The sequence below is a fragment of the Salvelinus sp. IW2-2015 genome, linkage group LG7, assembly GCF_002910315.2.
Source record: "Salvelinus sp. IW2-2015 linkage group LG7, ASM291031v2, whole genome shotgun sequence".
Classification (NCBI taxonomy): Eukaryota; Metazoa; Chordata; class Actinopteri; order Salmoniformes; family Salmonidae; genus Salvelinus; species Salvelinus sp. IW2-2015.
Genome location: NC_036847.1, coordinates 34096511 through 34111258, shown reverse-complemented (window position 1 = coordinate 34111258; position 14748 = coordinate 34096511). Strand labels below are relative to the sequence as shown.

At 42.2% G+C, this 14748-nt stretch overlaps 1 protein-coding gene across 1 annotated transcript in view; it reads left to right on the top strand.

Moving 5' to 3' along the window:
• Positions 1 to 2283: 2283 nt before the first annotated feature.
• Positions 2284 to 14748, top strand: part of LOC111966867 (solute carrier family 25 member 33) — a 15865-nt gene continuing 3400 nt past the window's right edge. Inside the window, 5 exon segments of the mRNA XM_023991827.3 lie at positions 2284 to 2415; positions 9222 to 9309; positions 9311 to 9405; positions 13059 to 13136; positions 14536 to 14636. Coding sequence (XP_023847595.1) covers positions 2372 to 2415; positions 9222 to 9309; positions 9311 to 9405; positions 13059 to 13136; positions 14536 to 14636 — 406 coding nt within the window. The 5' untranslated portion in view covers positions 2284 to 2371.

The following is a 14748-nucleotide window of genomic DNA, read 5'->3' as shown; positions in this document are numbered from 1 at the left end:
CCAGGGTGGATTCTGATGTTCTACCAGGGGGGATTCTGATGTTCTACCAGGGGGGATTCTGATGTTCTACCAGGGGGGATTCTGATGTTCTACCAGGGTGGATTCTGATGTTCTACCAGGGGGGATTCTGATGTTCTACCAGGCCTGCTAACTAAATGTCCTTTCAATTCTTAGAGTGACTTGGGGGGTAAGGTCAATGATTGTGCTGAAGGGTAGGGGGTAAGGGACTTGGATTGGAATTTTGAATTGGGCACTTGCCATATGATTTCTCTGAAGTGTGGTCACCAGGTTTAGTGACCCGGTGTAGACATACAGCTCTATGGATTTAAAGCTAGCCTTGTCTGGTCTGTCCACTAGTTGAATCACTGTATGCATCAAGACCTCCTTTTGCTAACCCCTCTGGGTCTTTCATTTGATTTCAATCCCTTTTTGACCTCACCCCCTTTTGATTTGAATGAAACTATCTATGCATATTTGCCCTTGGTAGAAGTAGTTAGAAAATAACTGTTTGGACCTGAATGCCAAAATATTTCAGAGAGATGCTCACTCAGAGTTTACCTTAGCTCTTCCATTGATGAAGAAAACGGTTGAGTTTGATATCAAAACGTTTTCAAACAGGGTTGTCAAACTATTTGAAAGTTTCTTGATTATTATAATTTTTAATAAAAATGTATTTTTATCTTTAACATCAATTATCTAAAAATGCATAAAATCTTTATGTACTCACTTAGGACACTGGCTAAGTGAAAGTAACATGTTATAAGGTATATAACCCTTTACAATTATTTCCACCTGCCCAGTTCTTATCAGTAACCTGGACTAAAAGAGGGGCAGGATAGGACATCAGATGCACTCCTTTGGGTTGAATAAATGATTTATCTCTCTCCGTGGTCAACTGTTATGTCAATCAATTGGTCAATCTTTTTGCCATAAATAAATAGAGGCCCGATCTGAGTTGTTGCCAGACCTCTCCACGTCACCGTCAACTCCCCCGACCAGCCCCTATGACGCAAATTCGATTCTTCAGAATTTGATTACTGTTCTCCTAGCAGCAGGATATTATCCTGCTAGCATGATCGCGGATTTGTTTTCAACATAAGAGTCCCCTTGCAAAGAAACACTAAACTGGGAATATCAACAACAAAAAATTGCTTTGCACTACAGTGCAATAKAACTGTTTTTCACAGCACTGAAACCACCTTTGAAAAAATAAATGGATAATTTGAAATCTTCATTTTAATAGTGTATTATTTATATCAGCATTTCTTTTGAAAGTTTACACAAATACTGTTATGTTGAAAGCATTTGTGTAGGCTATATTTAAAGAAATACACTTTTAATGAAATACAAATGTGTTATTGGACATACTCAATAGAGTCTGCAAAATTTAAATGGGTCTCTTGTGCTGAGCAACGGGTTTATTACAGAGTGCTGGTGAGTCCTTAAAGGCTCTGCATGGTCATTTACTGCGATGCAGCCTCCGCAGACGTCAGGGCTTTCATACTTCTTGTGCTTAGCAGAGCAGAGCAGAGCTATTGTGAAGGAAGTTGTCATGGAAGTAAGTTTGTGTTTATACAGGATGTACTGCCACCACCTACCGTCAACTAATCATGTCAATGCAGAGCTATACAGAGTCTTCCGAGCCCTCCGCATTGTTAAAATTTGAGAGGCACACGGCGATGCAGTGTGAAGCTTGATTTGGCCTCTGCATGCCTCTGGAGGCTCCACAATCGTGTCACACCTTCCATACGAAGCCTCCGAGCACATTTTCGGATCAAGCATAAATTGGCTTTAACTCCACCCACTCTGTTCACTGCAATGCAATGGTATATGGGATACTTATTGACTCCAGTCCCCCTCCAAAACAAACCATATTCGGTTAGAGACTCTACTGAGTATTTTCCACCCCACTTTAGCTGAGACAGGTAGAAAAGTTTTCCCTCTACAGCCCAATATTCTCAACATACCAATGTCAACATATTTGTTCATTATTTGTCTTTAAAAAAAAATTTTTAAAGAACATATTTTATATTTGTTTTCAGAAATTACTTATTGAATTTTTATGTTGGCACAATAAAAGTGGCCATAGATTAAAATAAAATCTTTTTTTGAATGAGTTATCCAGATTGCAATGCTTTCAAAATGCAGGCTATTATTTTTTGAAGGTTTCTTCGTTACCATACGCAACTGACGTCATCGTTCGTGCTGCTGGCAGAACACTAGTGAGATTTTGGAACGCTTCAGAGAAAGCCGGGTGGACGTCTGGCTAGTGACAACAGCTGATGAGCAAGATAAACCACATTGTCGCCTCTGACTTGTAGAGATTACATTTACGAGAAGACAAAGAAGATTATGGTTATATTTTTTAAAAATGGCACATAATAATAATACGCTATTACATCTCTTCGCAGGGGGGTAAGTGTTCCTTTACGAATTTTTTATCTGGCTAGCATTAGTATACCTGAATATTTTTAAAATAGTCTAGCGGCTTCTGCTTTTGTCGTGGTAAATTATGTTAGCTATTGTGTTAGATTGATGGGTACTCGGCARCTTGCGTTGACGTTTTAGGATATTTGAGCCCCATCTTGACCAAACGAGTCATATTCTCGCCAWACCGAAATGTGATGAACAAGCTAACGTTACTCGCCCTCAACTCAAGGAGTGAGAAGGCCTCGCTCGCTACAGCATGAGGTTGCRAACTAACTCTAATGGTGTACAGTGTGATTTTAGCAATTTTGCCAAAGGTTACAGAACAGTATTTTAACTGGCTAACAAGTGTTTATTGTTTACTGTATCATTCGTCTAGTTATGTAATGTCAGGTGGCCAACTATTGTCCTTCTCACCGCTAGCTAGGCTAATCAACCGGATATTGATTTATGAARCGTCGCTAGTTTACCCATCCATCTAGCGTTAACTTTATACAGGAAATGTGGAAATCCTAGCCATTTGTAATGACCTCTATTTCTACGAAGGTCCTAACACTTGAGATATGAACTCGAATACAACCAAGAGTATTAATGTTTTCATTTGATGTGGCATTAGCTAACTGGCAAGTGTCGCAGTCTATTCTGACCTTAAAATATGTCCTCCAGTTACATAATCTTTCCCAGTCAATCAGTCATCCATGTGACCATGTAAAGTGCTGCAGCTAGCAAGCTGTCTCGTGTTAGCTACTGCAGCTTAGAATAGAGGAATCTACTATATTTATAGCTAGCGATATATTATATTCTAAGATGTATAAAAGATTTTCAAAAGTTACCTAAAATGTATTTGAGCTAATATGTAGCTAGCAATTCATGAGAAAATATTATCCGGCTTGAACTTGGAAGTTTATCAAGATTTTTTGGAAGCTAGTAGGGGTTTTGTCACTCAAGGTCACCCATTGACAGCTATTGGCATTTGGAAAAGCACTATTCAAAACCTAGACCTGATGTTCCATTTAGTTGGGGATATATGATCCTGTATTGGACCCACAGAGGAATAGAAATGGCAGTCATATAGTTATGTCTATATAGGCCCAAAATTTCTTAGAACAGCCAATGTTAAGAAGTACMATAGTGGTGAGGATAATGGTAATAACGCTTACTTTATTTATAAAATCAGAACATAATATTACAGTTGAAAAAATATATATTAGTCGCTATTAGTAGAATAGAGCAAACCTCATAAATGACAAGCTCACACTGAATATCATTGTCAAGGCAATAGTACATTTATTTTGGGATTGCGATCCAAGAGTCTAGCCTGCCTTTCCAAGCTGCACACTGACTGCAGACATGACATCGAGAACTGTATTTACACAGGCTGTTACATGCCATGGTCTCTTCTGAGCTAGTAAATTAATGCTCTATTTAATGGTGGCTTCTAGTTTCACATTTGGAACTGATTCAAAATGTTAACTTTGGAGGACACCATGATATGGCCTGTTGCCATACCGTGTTTAACATGCATATCACTGTCACATGTAGGGTTATGCAACTCTGTCTCGTTCACAGTATGGTTTTTCCTCATTGTGTCCCAGACCGCTAGGAGATGCTTATGATAAGCCGAGTGAATGGATAGCTATGYGTTTGTTATCGGACGCAGTTGCATTCGGTACAACGTGCCCTTCAGACGTCTAGTCACTCTAACAGAGCTCCAGAGTTCCTCTGTGGAGATGCGAGAGAACCTTCCAGAAGGACAACCATCTCTGTAGCCCTCCACCAATCAGATGTGATATATCAGAAATTGTGTAATATAATTGTCAATCTAAAATATTGTCATATAATTATAAATAGTTTATATCGGTTTGATACAAATGTKCTGTCTAAATAGCCTCTAAAATATGTAACATACTATAAATGTCACAGAGTACAGTTACATGCAGTAATGTKATTATTTTGGATAGTCAGATTCTAAGTTTAAAACTTTTACATGCTTTGTAAGAGGAACGAATCCCCTGATACTCCTGTTTTACATGGACATATCTGAAATCAGGCTACTTTATGCCGCTTTGATAGATGCAGAAAATCGCCAATCTGAATAAATGTTCTTCCACAGCCAACGTGCTATTTTTGGGAAGCATATTTTATTCTGAGTTCAGAAATGTAACGTTTGTATGTGAAAACAACTTCTAGTACGCATACATTCAGTTGTTCCTGAACTCACTTCAGTCACGCCAAAGAGGGAGGCTGGTGCTAAGACATGTTCCGAACTCACTTCAGTCACGCCAAAGAGGGAGGCTGGTGCTAAGACATGCACAGAACAAATTAAACGCTACATTTTTAGAAAAAAAAAGGCGTTTTGCATGTCCTAATCATTTGAAAGATTGCTCAGAAAAACAGGTGTTTTTAATCGGGGTATGYTYACTTAGATTTTTGCCCTTACACCGGTTTTAAGATAATCAGTGTAAGGTGTCATCAGCCGATGTTAGTTTATGGGTGAGGATTTAGCGGAATTGTTTGAATGGAATGTTGGCATATTGGCAGTTAATTTGAAAAGTTGAATCATTAACGGTATCATTCCTAAAACTGGGCAGCTAGCCTTGGTAACAAAGATAAATTCCTCAAATTCATTATTTTACACTATCTTATCACAGCACTGGCAAACCGTGGTTGACGAGATCCCTGACCAAAACGGCCGACCTAAATCTGTCTCAAACATATCCGGCCTGCGGGTGGTTTGAGTAAAAAAAAAATATAACCTGCCTTTAAAGGAGAAGCAGTACTCTGTTCTCAGCAAAACGGCCGACCTAAATCTGTCTCAAACATATCCGGCCTGCGGGTGGTTTGAGTAAAAAAAAAAATATATAATATTATCCTGAACAAAAATATGAATGCAACATGCACAAATTAACAAATATTTTACAGAGTTACAGTTCATATAAGGAAATCAGTCAATTGTAAAAAATTATTTAGGCCTTATCTATGGATTTCACATGACTGGGCAGGGCAGGGGTGCAGCCATGAGTGGTCTTGGGAGGGCATAGGTCCACCCACTTGGCAGCCAGGCCCAGCCAATCAGAATTTGTTTTTCCCCACAAAAGGGCTTTATTACAGACAAAAATACTCCTCAGCAGGTCTTGCGCCTCCCATAGTCTTGGCTGTGTGGCGTTGTTACACGTGGTCTGCGGTTGTAAGGCTGGTTGGACGTACTGCCAAGTTCTCTAAAACGACGTAGGAGGCAGCTTATGGTAGAGAAATTAACATTAAATTCTCTGGCAACAGCTCTGGTGGACATTCCTGCAATCAGCATGCCAATTGTCCGCTCCCTCAACTTGAGACGTGGCATTGTTGTGTGACAAAACGGCACWTTTTRGATTAACCCTTTATTGTCCCCAGCATAAGGTGCACCTGTGTAATTATCATGCAGTTTAATCAGCTTCTTGATATGCCACACCTGTCAGGTGGATGGATTATCTTGGCAAAGGAGAAATGCTCACTAACATGTAAACAAATGTGGATGTAAACAAATTTATACACAATTTAAGAGGTTCTTCTACATATGGAACATTTTATAGGATTTTAAAAATTTTATCTCATGAAACATGGGACCAACAATTTACATTGTTGCGTTTTATATTTTTGTTCAGTGTATTATAAACGTGTGTGTGTACACATACACACACAGTGCATTCGGAAAGTATTCAGACCCTTTCACGGTTTCCACATTTTGTAACGTTACAGCCTCATTAAAAAAAATACTAATTTACACACAATACCCCCTAATGACAAAGCAAAAACAGGTTTTTAGAAAATTTTCCAATGGAAATATCACATTTATGCAAGTATTCAGACCCTTTACTCAGTATATTTTTGAAGCACATTTGGCAGCGATTACAAACCCAGAGTCTTCTTGGGTATGACGCTACAAGCTTGGCGCGTGTATTTGGGGAGTTTCTCCCATTGTTCTCTGCAGATCCTCTCAAGCTCTGTCAGGTTGGATGGGGAGTGTCACTACACAGCTATTTTCAGGTCTCTCCAGAGATGTTCGATCGGGTTCAAGTCCGGGCTCTGGCTGGGCCACTCAAGGACATTCAGAGACTTGTCCCGAAACCACTCCTGTGTTGTCTTGGCAGTGTGCTTAGGGTCGTTGTCCTGTTGGAAGGTGAACCTTCGCCCCAGTCTGAGGTCCTGAGCGCTCTGGAGCAGGTTTTCATCAAGGATCTCTTCATACTTTGCTCCGTTCATCTTTCCCTCGATCCTGACTAGTCTCCCAGTCACTGCTGCTGAAAAACACCCCCACAGCATGATACTGCTGCCACCACCATGCTTTACCATAGGGATGGTGCCAGGTTTCCTCCAGACGTGACACTTGGCATTCAGGCCAAAGAGTTCAATCTTGGTTWCATCAGACCAGAGAATCTTGTTTCTCATTGTCAGTCCTATTGGCAAACTCCAATCACGTTGTCATGTGTCTTTTTACTGAGGAGTKGCTTCYGTCTGGCCACTCTACCATWAAGGCCTGATTGGTGGAGTKCTGCAGAGATGGTTGTCCTACTGGAAGGTTCTCCAATCTCCACAGAGGAACACTCTGTCAGAGTGACCATCGGGTTTTTGGTCACCTCTTAGAGCAGGCCCTTCTCCCCCGATCGCTCAGTTTGGCCGGGCGGCCAGCTCTAGGAAGAGTATTGGTGGTTCCAAAATTCTACCATTTTAAGAATGATGGAGGCCACTGTGTTCTTGGGGAACTTCATTGCTGCAGACATTTTTTTGATACCCTTCCCCAGATCTGTGCCTCGACAATCTTTTCTCAGAGCTCTACGGACAATTCCTTCGGCTTGGTTTTTGCTCTGACATGCACTGTCAACTGTGAGACCTTTATATAGACAGGTGTGTGCCTTTCCAAATCATGCCCAATCAATTGAATTTACCACAGGTGGACTCCAATCAAGTTGTAGAAACCATCTCAAGGATGGATCAATGGAAACACAATGCACATGAGCTCAATTTTCAGTGTCATAGCCAAGGGTCTGAGTACTTATGTAATTAAGGTTTTCTGTTTTATTGTTCATACGTTTTTACAAATGTCTAAAAAAAATCTCAAATTATATGTAAGGTCCCTCAGTCGAGCAGTGAATTTCAAACAGATTCAACCACAAAGACCAGGGAGGTTTTCCAAAGCCTTGCAAAGAAGGGCACCTATTGGTAGATGGGTAAGAAATGTTTTAAAAAAATACATTGAATAACCCTTTGAGCATGGTGAAGTCATTAATTACACTTTGGATGGTGTATCAATACACCCAGTCACTACAAGGATACAGGCGTCCTTCCTAACTCAGTTGCCGGAGAGGAAGGAAACCGCTCAGGGATTTCACCAGGAGACCAACGGTGACTTTTTAAAACAGTTACATAGTTTAATGGCTGTGATGGTAGAGCTGAGGATGGATCCTCTTAAAAATCTATGGTAAGACTTGAAAACGGATTTCTTGCAATGATCAACAACAGACTTGGCAGAGCTTGAAGACTTTTAAAAAATCCAGGTGTGCAAAGCTCTTAGACTTACCCAAAAAGACTCGCAAGCTGTAATTGTTGCCAAATGTGATTCTTTTTTAGCATGTATTGACTCAGGGGTGTGAATACTTATGTAAATTTAGATTTTCAATACATTTGCAAACATATCAATAGACATGTTTTCACTTTGTCATTGTGGGGTATTGTGATGTCATTGTGGGGTATTGTGATGTCATTGTGGGGTATTGTGTGTAAATAGGCAAGGGATTTTTTAATTTTTTATTTAATATATGTAACGTAACAAAATGTGGAAAAAGTCAAGTAATATGAATACTTTCTGAAGGCCCTGTACGTTTTTAAAGTTAATATAAATATATATATATTTTTTTTATCACTAAAACCAAATCCGAACTGTGTCTAGCTCGCTAATAATCACCGAAACAGCAAGAAAAGAACCTCTGGACCTTGTTGGAAGACGGAATGCGGGGCCCCCTCGGGGCAAAATGAATATAATTCCCTCTGTCACGCCTTGTCTTGGATGGACAGGGGTTGTAGAGAGGTTAATATCTTCTGTGACGCAAGACTTCCTCACTTAAWTWWTTTTWWTTTTTTTAGTTCATCCATTTAAGTGCATGATTTGGACATTTTTAAACGGCTATGTAGGCTTAGGCTGTAAAACCTCTTCTCTCTGTAGCTTTAGTCAAATTAGAGCTTCTTGGTTCAATGACCTTTTGTACCAGATGTGTATAGAGTAAATGTGAGAGCCTGTTCATGACACTGACTCGTTTAGTAATGCCATAAAAGTACTGTGTAGCTGCTACTGTTCTTTATATTGATGGTAAATTACATTTCCTGATAGAGGGAGAAATAAAAAAACAATTCTGCGGAAATCCAGGAGAACTGTGACCYAACTGAATCTCACTGATAACACTGCAACAGACAGCAGGACTRCTTCACCCGGTATAATCATACCACAATACAAATTGCACAAATGTAAATACATGTTTTTGTATTTTTATAGTCTACCATGCCCTGACAAAAGGCTGGTTCAGGTGCATAGGGCAACAACTAAGGCTCTCCACTTTCTGAAATCTATTTGGTAATCCTTTCCACCGTTATTGGAGCTCAATCTCCATTGTCATTCGCCATGTTAATTAATTAATGCCGTATTAATGTTTTCCTATTCTCTGTGTAGATGTTGTAAACCTGACTTTAAATGACCTGAGATTAGTAGTATATTATTACTGTATTATAAATGTTACTGTATTTTCCCATCTTTCTCTCTGCAGATGTAGCGGCACGGTGGGAGCCATCGTGACCTGTCCTCTGGAGGTGCTGAAGACCAGGCTGCAGTCGTCAGGCCTCGCGCTCCGGGCCCGTGTTCCAGGTCCAGCTGGGTACGCTCAATGGTACTGGAGTCATCAGACCAGGCTCGGGCACCGTTACACCACCTGGCCTGGTGCAGGTCTTACGGTAAGGGATTGTCCCTCTTCTTATTCTTAGCGTGTGCTAGTCTACTATGGGTCTTACGGTAAGTGGTTGTCCCTCCTTCGTTATTGGAATGGGCTAGTCTACTATGGGTCTTACGGTTAGGGTTGTCCCTCTTCGTATTGGAGTTGGGCTAGTCTACTATGGTTCTTACGTTAGGGGTTGTCCCTCCTTCGTATTGGAGTGGGCTAGTCTACTATGGTTCTTACGGTTAGGGGTTGTCCCTCCTTCGTATTGGAGTGGGGCTAGTCTACTATGGTCTTACGGTAAGAGGTTGTCCCTCTTCTTATTCTTAGCGTGTTGCTAGTCTACTATGGTTCTTACGGTAAGTGGTTGTCCCTCCTTCGTATTGGAGTGGGGCTAGTCTACTATGGGTCTTACGGTTAGGGTTGCCCTCCTTCGTATTGGAGTGGGGCTAGTCTACTAGGTTCTTACGGTAAGGGGTTGTCCCTCCTTCGTATTGGAATGGGGCTAGTCTACTATGGTCTTACGGTTAGGGGTTGTCCCTCCTTCGTATTGGAGTGGGGCTAGTCTACTATGGGTCTTACGGTAAGGGGTTGTCCCTCCTTCGTATTGGAATGGGGCTAGTCTACTATGGGTCTTACGGTAAGGGGTTGTCCCTCCTTCGTATTGGAATGGGGCTGCTACAGGTCTTGTGGTAATGGCTTCACCATGTTGTGTACAGTGCTGTGAAAAAGTATTTGTCCCCTTTCTGATTTTCTATATTTTTGATACTGAATGTTATCATCAGATCTTCAACCAACACCTAATATTAGATAAAGGGAACCTGAGTTTACAAATAACAACAACAAATATACTTAATTAAATAAAATAACAAAGGTATTCAACACCCTATTCCACTCAATTAGTATTTATTATGGAGCCCCATTACTTCCTGCCAAGGCAGCAGCTACTCTTCCTGGGGTTTATTATGGATCCCCATTAGTTCCTGCYAAGGCAGCAGCTACTCTTCCTGGGGTCCGGCAGAATTAAGGCAGTTATACAATTTWAAAAACATTACAATACATTCATTACAGAATTCACAACACACTGTGTCCCCTCGGACCCATACTCCACTACCACATATCTATCTACAACACAAAATCCATGTGTACGTGTGGTTACAGTTTGAATCTTTGTCTTGAGTGGACAGCCTGATGAAAGCTAGTTAATATTTAAATCAACCAGAAAATATACCTCTCTATTGGTATCACATACACTATCAAGCATTTCATACATMTTGTCCAGATAGTGACTGTTAATAACACTTGGTGGTCTATAGCAGCTTCCCACCAGAATGGGCTTTATGTGAGGCGGATGAACCTGTAGCCATATTACTTCAACAGTATTTAACATGAGATCCTGTCTAAGCTTTACAGGAATGTAGTTCTGAATATATAAACAGCAACTTGTTGTGACATCTTTAGCTGCAATGACTCCAACCAAATACTTCCTGTAGTTGTTGATCAGTTTTCTCACATCGCTGTGGAGGAATTTGGTCCCGCTCTTCCATGCACAACTGCTTTAACCCAGAGACATTTGTGGGTTTTCAATCACGAGCTGCTCCTTTCAAGTCCTGCCACAACATCTCAATTGGAATTAGGTCTGGACTTTGACTGGGCCATTACAAAACGTAAAAATGTGTTGCTTTTTAACCATTTTCATGTAGACTTGTGTTTTGGATCATTGTCTTGCTGCAGAATGTAGCCTTCCGGATCTGTGGTTGTGCCAGGCCACCCACGGGGCTGCCAGGCCACAAGGGATGACTAGGCTAAGAATGTTTTGTCCTATGTTCCCTGGTCAGAAGTAGTGTACTGTAGGGCATAGGGTGCAATTTGGGATGCGGCCCTAGTTGTGTGAATAGGCCTGTGTCTTTACTCTACCACTCTGTCTAAAGAGAGGAGGAGGAAACGGGCCTGTCTAAAGAGGAGGAAACGGGCCTGTCTAAAGAGGAGGAAACGGGCCTGTCTAAAGAGGAGGAAACGGGCCTGTCTAAAGAGGAGGAAACGGGCCTGTCTCTACCCTGCCTGATGGGGGCCCGTCTCCTACCCTGCCTGACGCGGGCCCGTTGTCTGATGGGGGCCCGTCTATACACTAGCATATTCTGGCTCTGACGTCTGACGCTATTAATTTAAAGGCCATTACCGTTATCCTGTTTTATACACAAATACTAGAGATGAAAGAGTATCTTGTTCTAATCTAAGAGCTGTTTGCCAGCTGTGGGGAACGCACGCACACGCACTGACGCACAGTGCAGCGAGGACACTTATGTAAGTGCTGATGCCACCTGTGGAAATGTCCCTCACCCCCGAGGCCCAGGGAGGGTTGCCTCAGAACACAGACTGGGTGAGAGTGATGGTGTGACTGTGCCTCTGCCAAAATTGAACACGAGGAGGGAGCCGTGCCGACTGACGTCCCCGAAATGTGGTTTCTCATGTTTCTCGCCTCAAGGGTTTAGTGCTGGAGGCCTTTGGCTGAATGTGACTGAACCAGTCTGRACTGGACTCAGCTGAATGGTTCAGAGGGGAATGGCTCAAATAGTATTCTCAACCTGTTCACCCAGTGCAGTTTTAAAAATGTTACCTTTGAAACTGACCAACAATGGCATTTGGAGGTGAGCCATTGTAATTCCAAGTGACTCTACAACCTTCGAGCATCCATTTTGGTTAATTTCGCCAATAATTGTTGAATGAACCTCTTCTCTCCAAAATCCTTGTTTATCCAGTGGTGTTGTCTGTAACGACAGTATAAGGTTGCTTGAAGGTTTGTAGAGTCACTTGGAATTACCACGACTCGCTTCCAAACGCCGTTGTTGGTCTGTTTTCAAAGGTAAAATGTTAATACTCTTTGAACTCTGTAAATCCATATCCTGTTGAGTCATAACATGTTAACTTTTTTAAATCCTTTTATTTCCTTAGCCTGGAGGGTGTTTTTTTTTTTTATCTATTGGAACAAAATTACGTCGTTACAGGGTGGGAAAACAAACGGTGGGAATAACAGAGTCCTTTTAAATAAAGTTTGTTTTACAGCAGAGTGCGGGACTAATGTATCAGTCCTGTTGTGTCCCTGTGTGTCCTCTCACCCGGCCTGTTTGTCTGCTACTGGACTGTGTGTGTGTGTGTGTGTGTGTGTGTGTGTGTGTGTGTGTGTGTGTGTGTGTGTGTGTGTGTGTGTGTGTGTGTGTGTGTGTGTGTGTGTGTGTGTGTGTGTGTGTGTGTGTGTGTGTGTGTGTGTGTGTGTGTGTGTGTGTGTGTGTGTGTGTGTGTGTGTGTGAGAGAAGTCAATCCCACAGAGGCGACAGAGTTCACAGTGCATCTCCAGTTTCAAAGGGTACTGGGCTGAGAGTAGGGTCTTGTCCAAAACAAACTCTGTAGAGGTGGGTGATATGGAGGGGGGGGAAAGAGATTCATATCACGATTAATTAACTGAATTATCACTAACGATAAATTGAACAATATACCCATGGCAGTAGCCACTGTGTGGCCAATGCAGACGTCGGATTGACCGTACAAACGTCTTGAACCCTACCACAGTGGTCCCTGCTACTGAATACACATCCTAAATAGATGTTCTTGTCATTCAAACATTTTTTAAAGTGTATATTCAATTAACTGGTTTGTTTTTCTTCCCGTTTTTAGGTCAATTCTAGAAAAAGAGGGACCACGGTCGCTTTTCCGGGGACTGGGTCCCAATCTTGTTGGGGTGGCCCCTTCAAGGTAAGCCTGCTAAATGAGACACGGACTGCATTTGAAAGGGTGGATTCGTTTTGGTGTAAGTAATGTTTGGGTGTGGATGTGTTTTGTATGTCCACACCCGTAACAACCTACACACTCACCCTTTTATCATGTCATTACCGAGGACCAGCTTTTAGACTGCAACATATTATTACTGCTGTGTTGTTTAATTAAGTCATACGAGGTCAGAGCGGTGGGGTGAGGGAGGACAGACCGGTGGCCGTAAATGGGGATTCGACAGTGCATTCGTAAAGTATTCAGACCCCTTGACTTTTTCCACATTTTTGTTACGTTACAGCCTTATTCTAAAATGTATTAAATTGTCCCCCCCCCCATCAATCTACACACAACACCCCATAATGACAAAGCAAAAACAGTTTTTTGGAAATTTTTGTAAATGTATTAAAAGTAAACAATTAAAAAATCACATTTACATAAGTATTCAGACTTTTTGCTCAGTACTTAGTTGAAGCACCTTTTGCAGCGATTACAGCCTCGAGTCCACAAAATGTGGAAAAGGTGAAGGGGTCTGAATACTTCCAGAATGCACCGTATACAGTACATGGTATACAGTACACGGTATACAGTACACCGTATACAGTACATGGTATACAGTACATAGTATACAGTCCTCACTAAGGGGTTTGTCTGTCCCTCTCTCTCTGCATTATGCCATCGCCCAACTTACAAGCGCTGCCATTCAGATAAGACATTTCTACACTCCTTGGGTTTGTACAGTAACAGTAAGCAGTCCTCAGTAAGCAGGGTGGGAATGGGGGGGGGGGGTCACTCTGGAAACTCACCAACGTACCGTCAAAATTATTTCACTCCCAGAAATAGTTAGCATGGGGCAGAGGGATGGTCAGCTGTCAGCCAGCTGAGCCGCGCTGTCAGCCAGCTGACCCGCCTCTATGCTATCAGCCAGCTGACCCGCCCCCATGCTATCAGCCAGCTTCCAAACCCTGCCTTGCATTCAGAATGAGAATAGCACTAGTCCAGACCCATCTCTCTCTCGACCACCCCCTGGCCCTGCCTCGGTGCTTATTCAACCCATTCTGCTGCTGCCTGTGATACACACACACACACACACACACACACACTGTATGGGATGGACTGTTCCAGAAGCATAGCAGACTGCTCTGGACAGGACCCACGTGGCACGCTTAGCTGGCTCTGTCAACGGCTGCTGTTACTGCTTCACAGGTTTCAGGCAGCGCCTGGAAACATGATGTTACATAAACACGCACTGCCGTTTTATAAAACACCGTGAAAGATGGACACCCACTCACTGAGAAATATACTGGTAGATGCATTTGTTTATACATTTTAAAGAGAGAATCTGATTTCTCACCCTTTTTTTTATCTTCTGTTTTTCTTGTAGAGCTATTTATTTTGCTGCCTACAAAAAGTCAAAAGAGACGTTCAATGGTGTCTTCGTCCCTAACAGTGGAGTGGTGCACATGTCCTCAGCTGGCTTTGCAGGTGAGACCGTCTGAAGCAAACCACGGAGACGCCGGCGTAGGGGGGACGGAGACGCCGGCGTAGGGGGGACGGAGACGCCGGCGTAGGGGGGACGGAGACGCCGGCGTAGGGG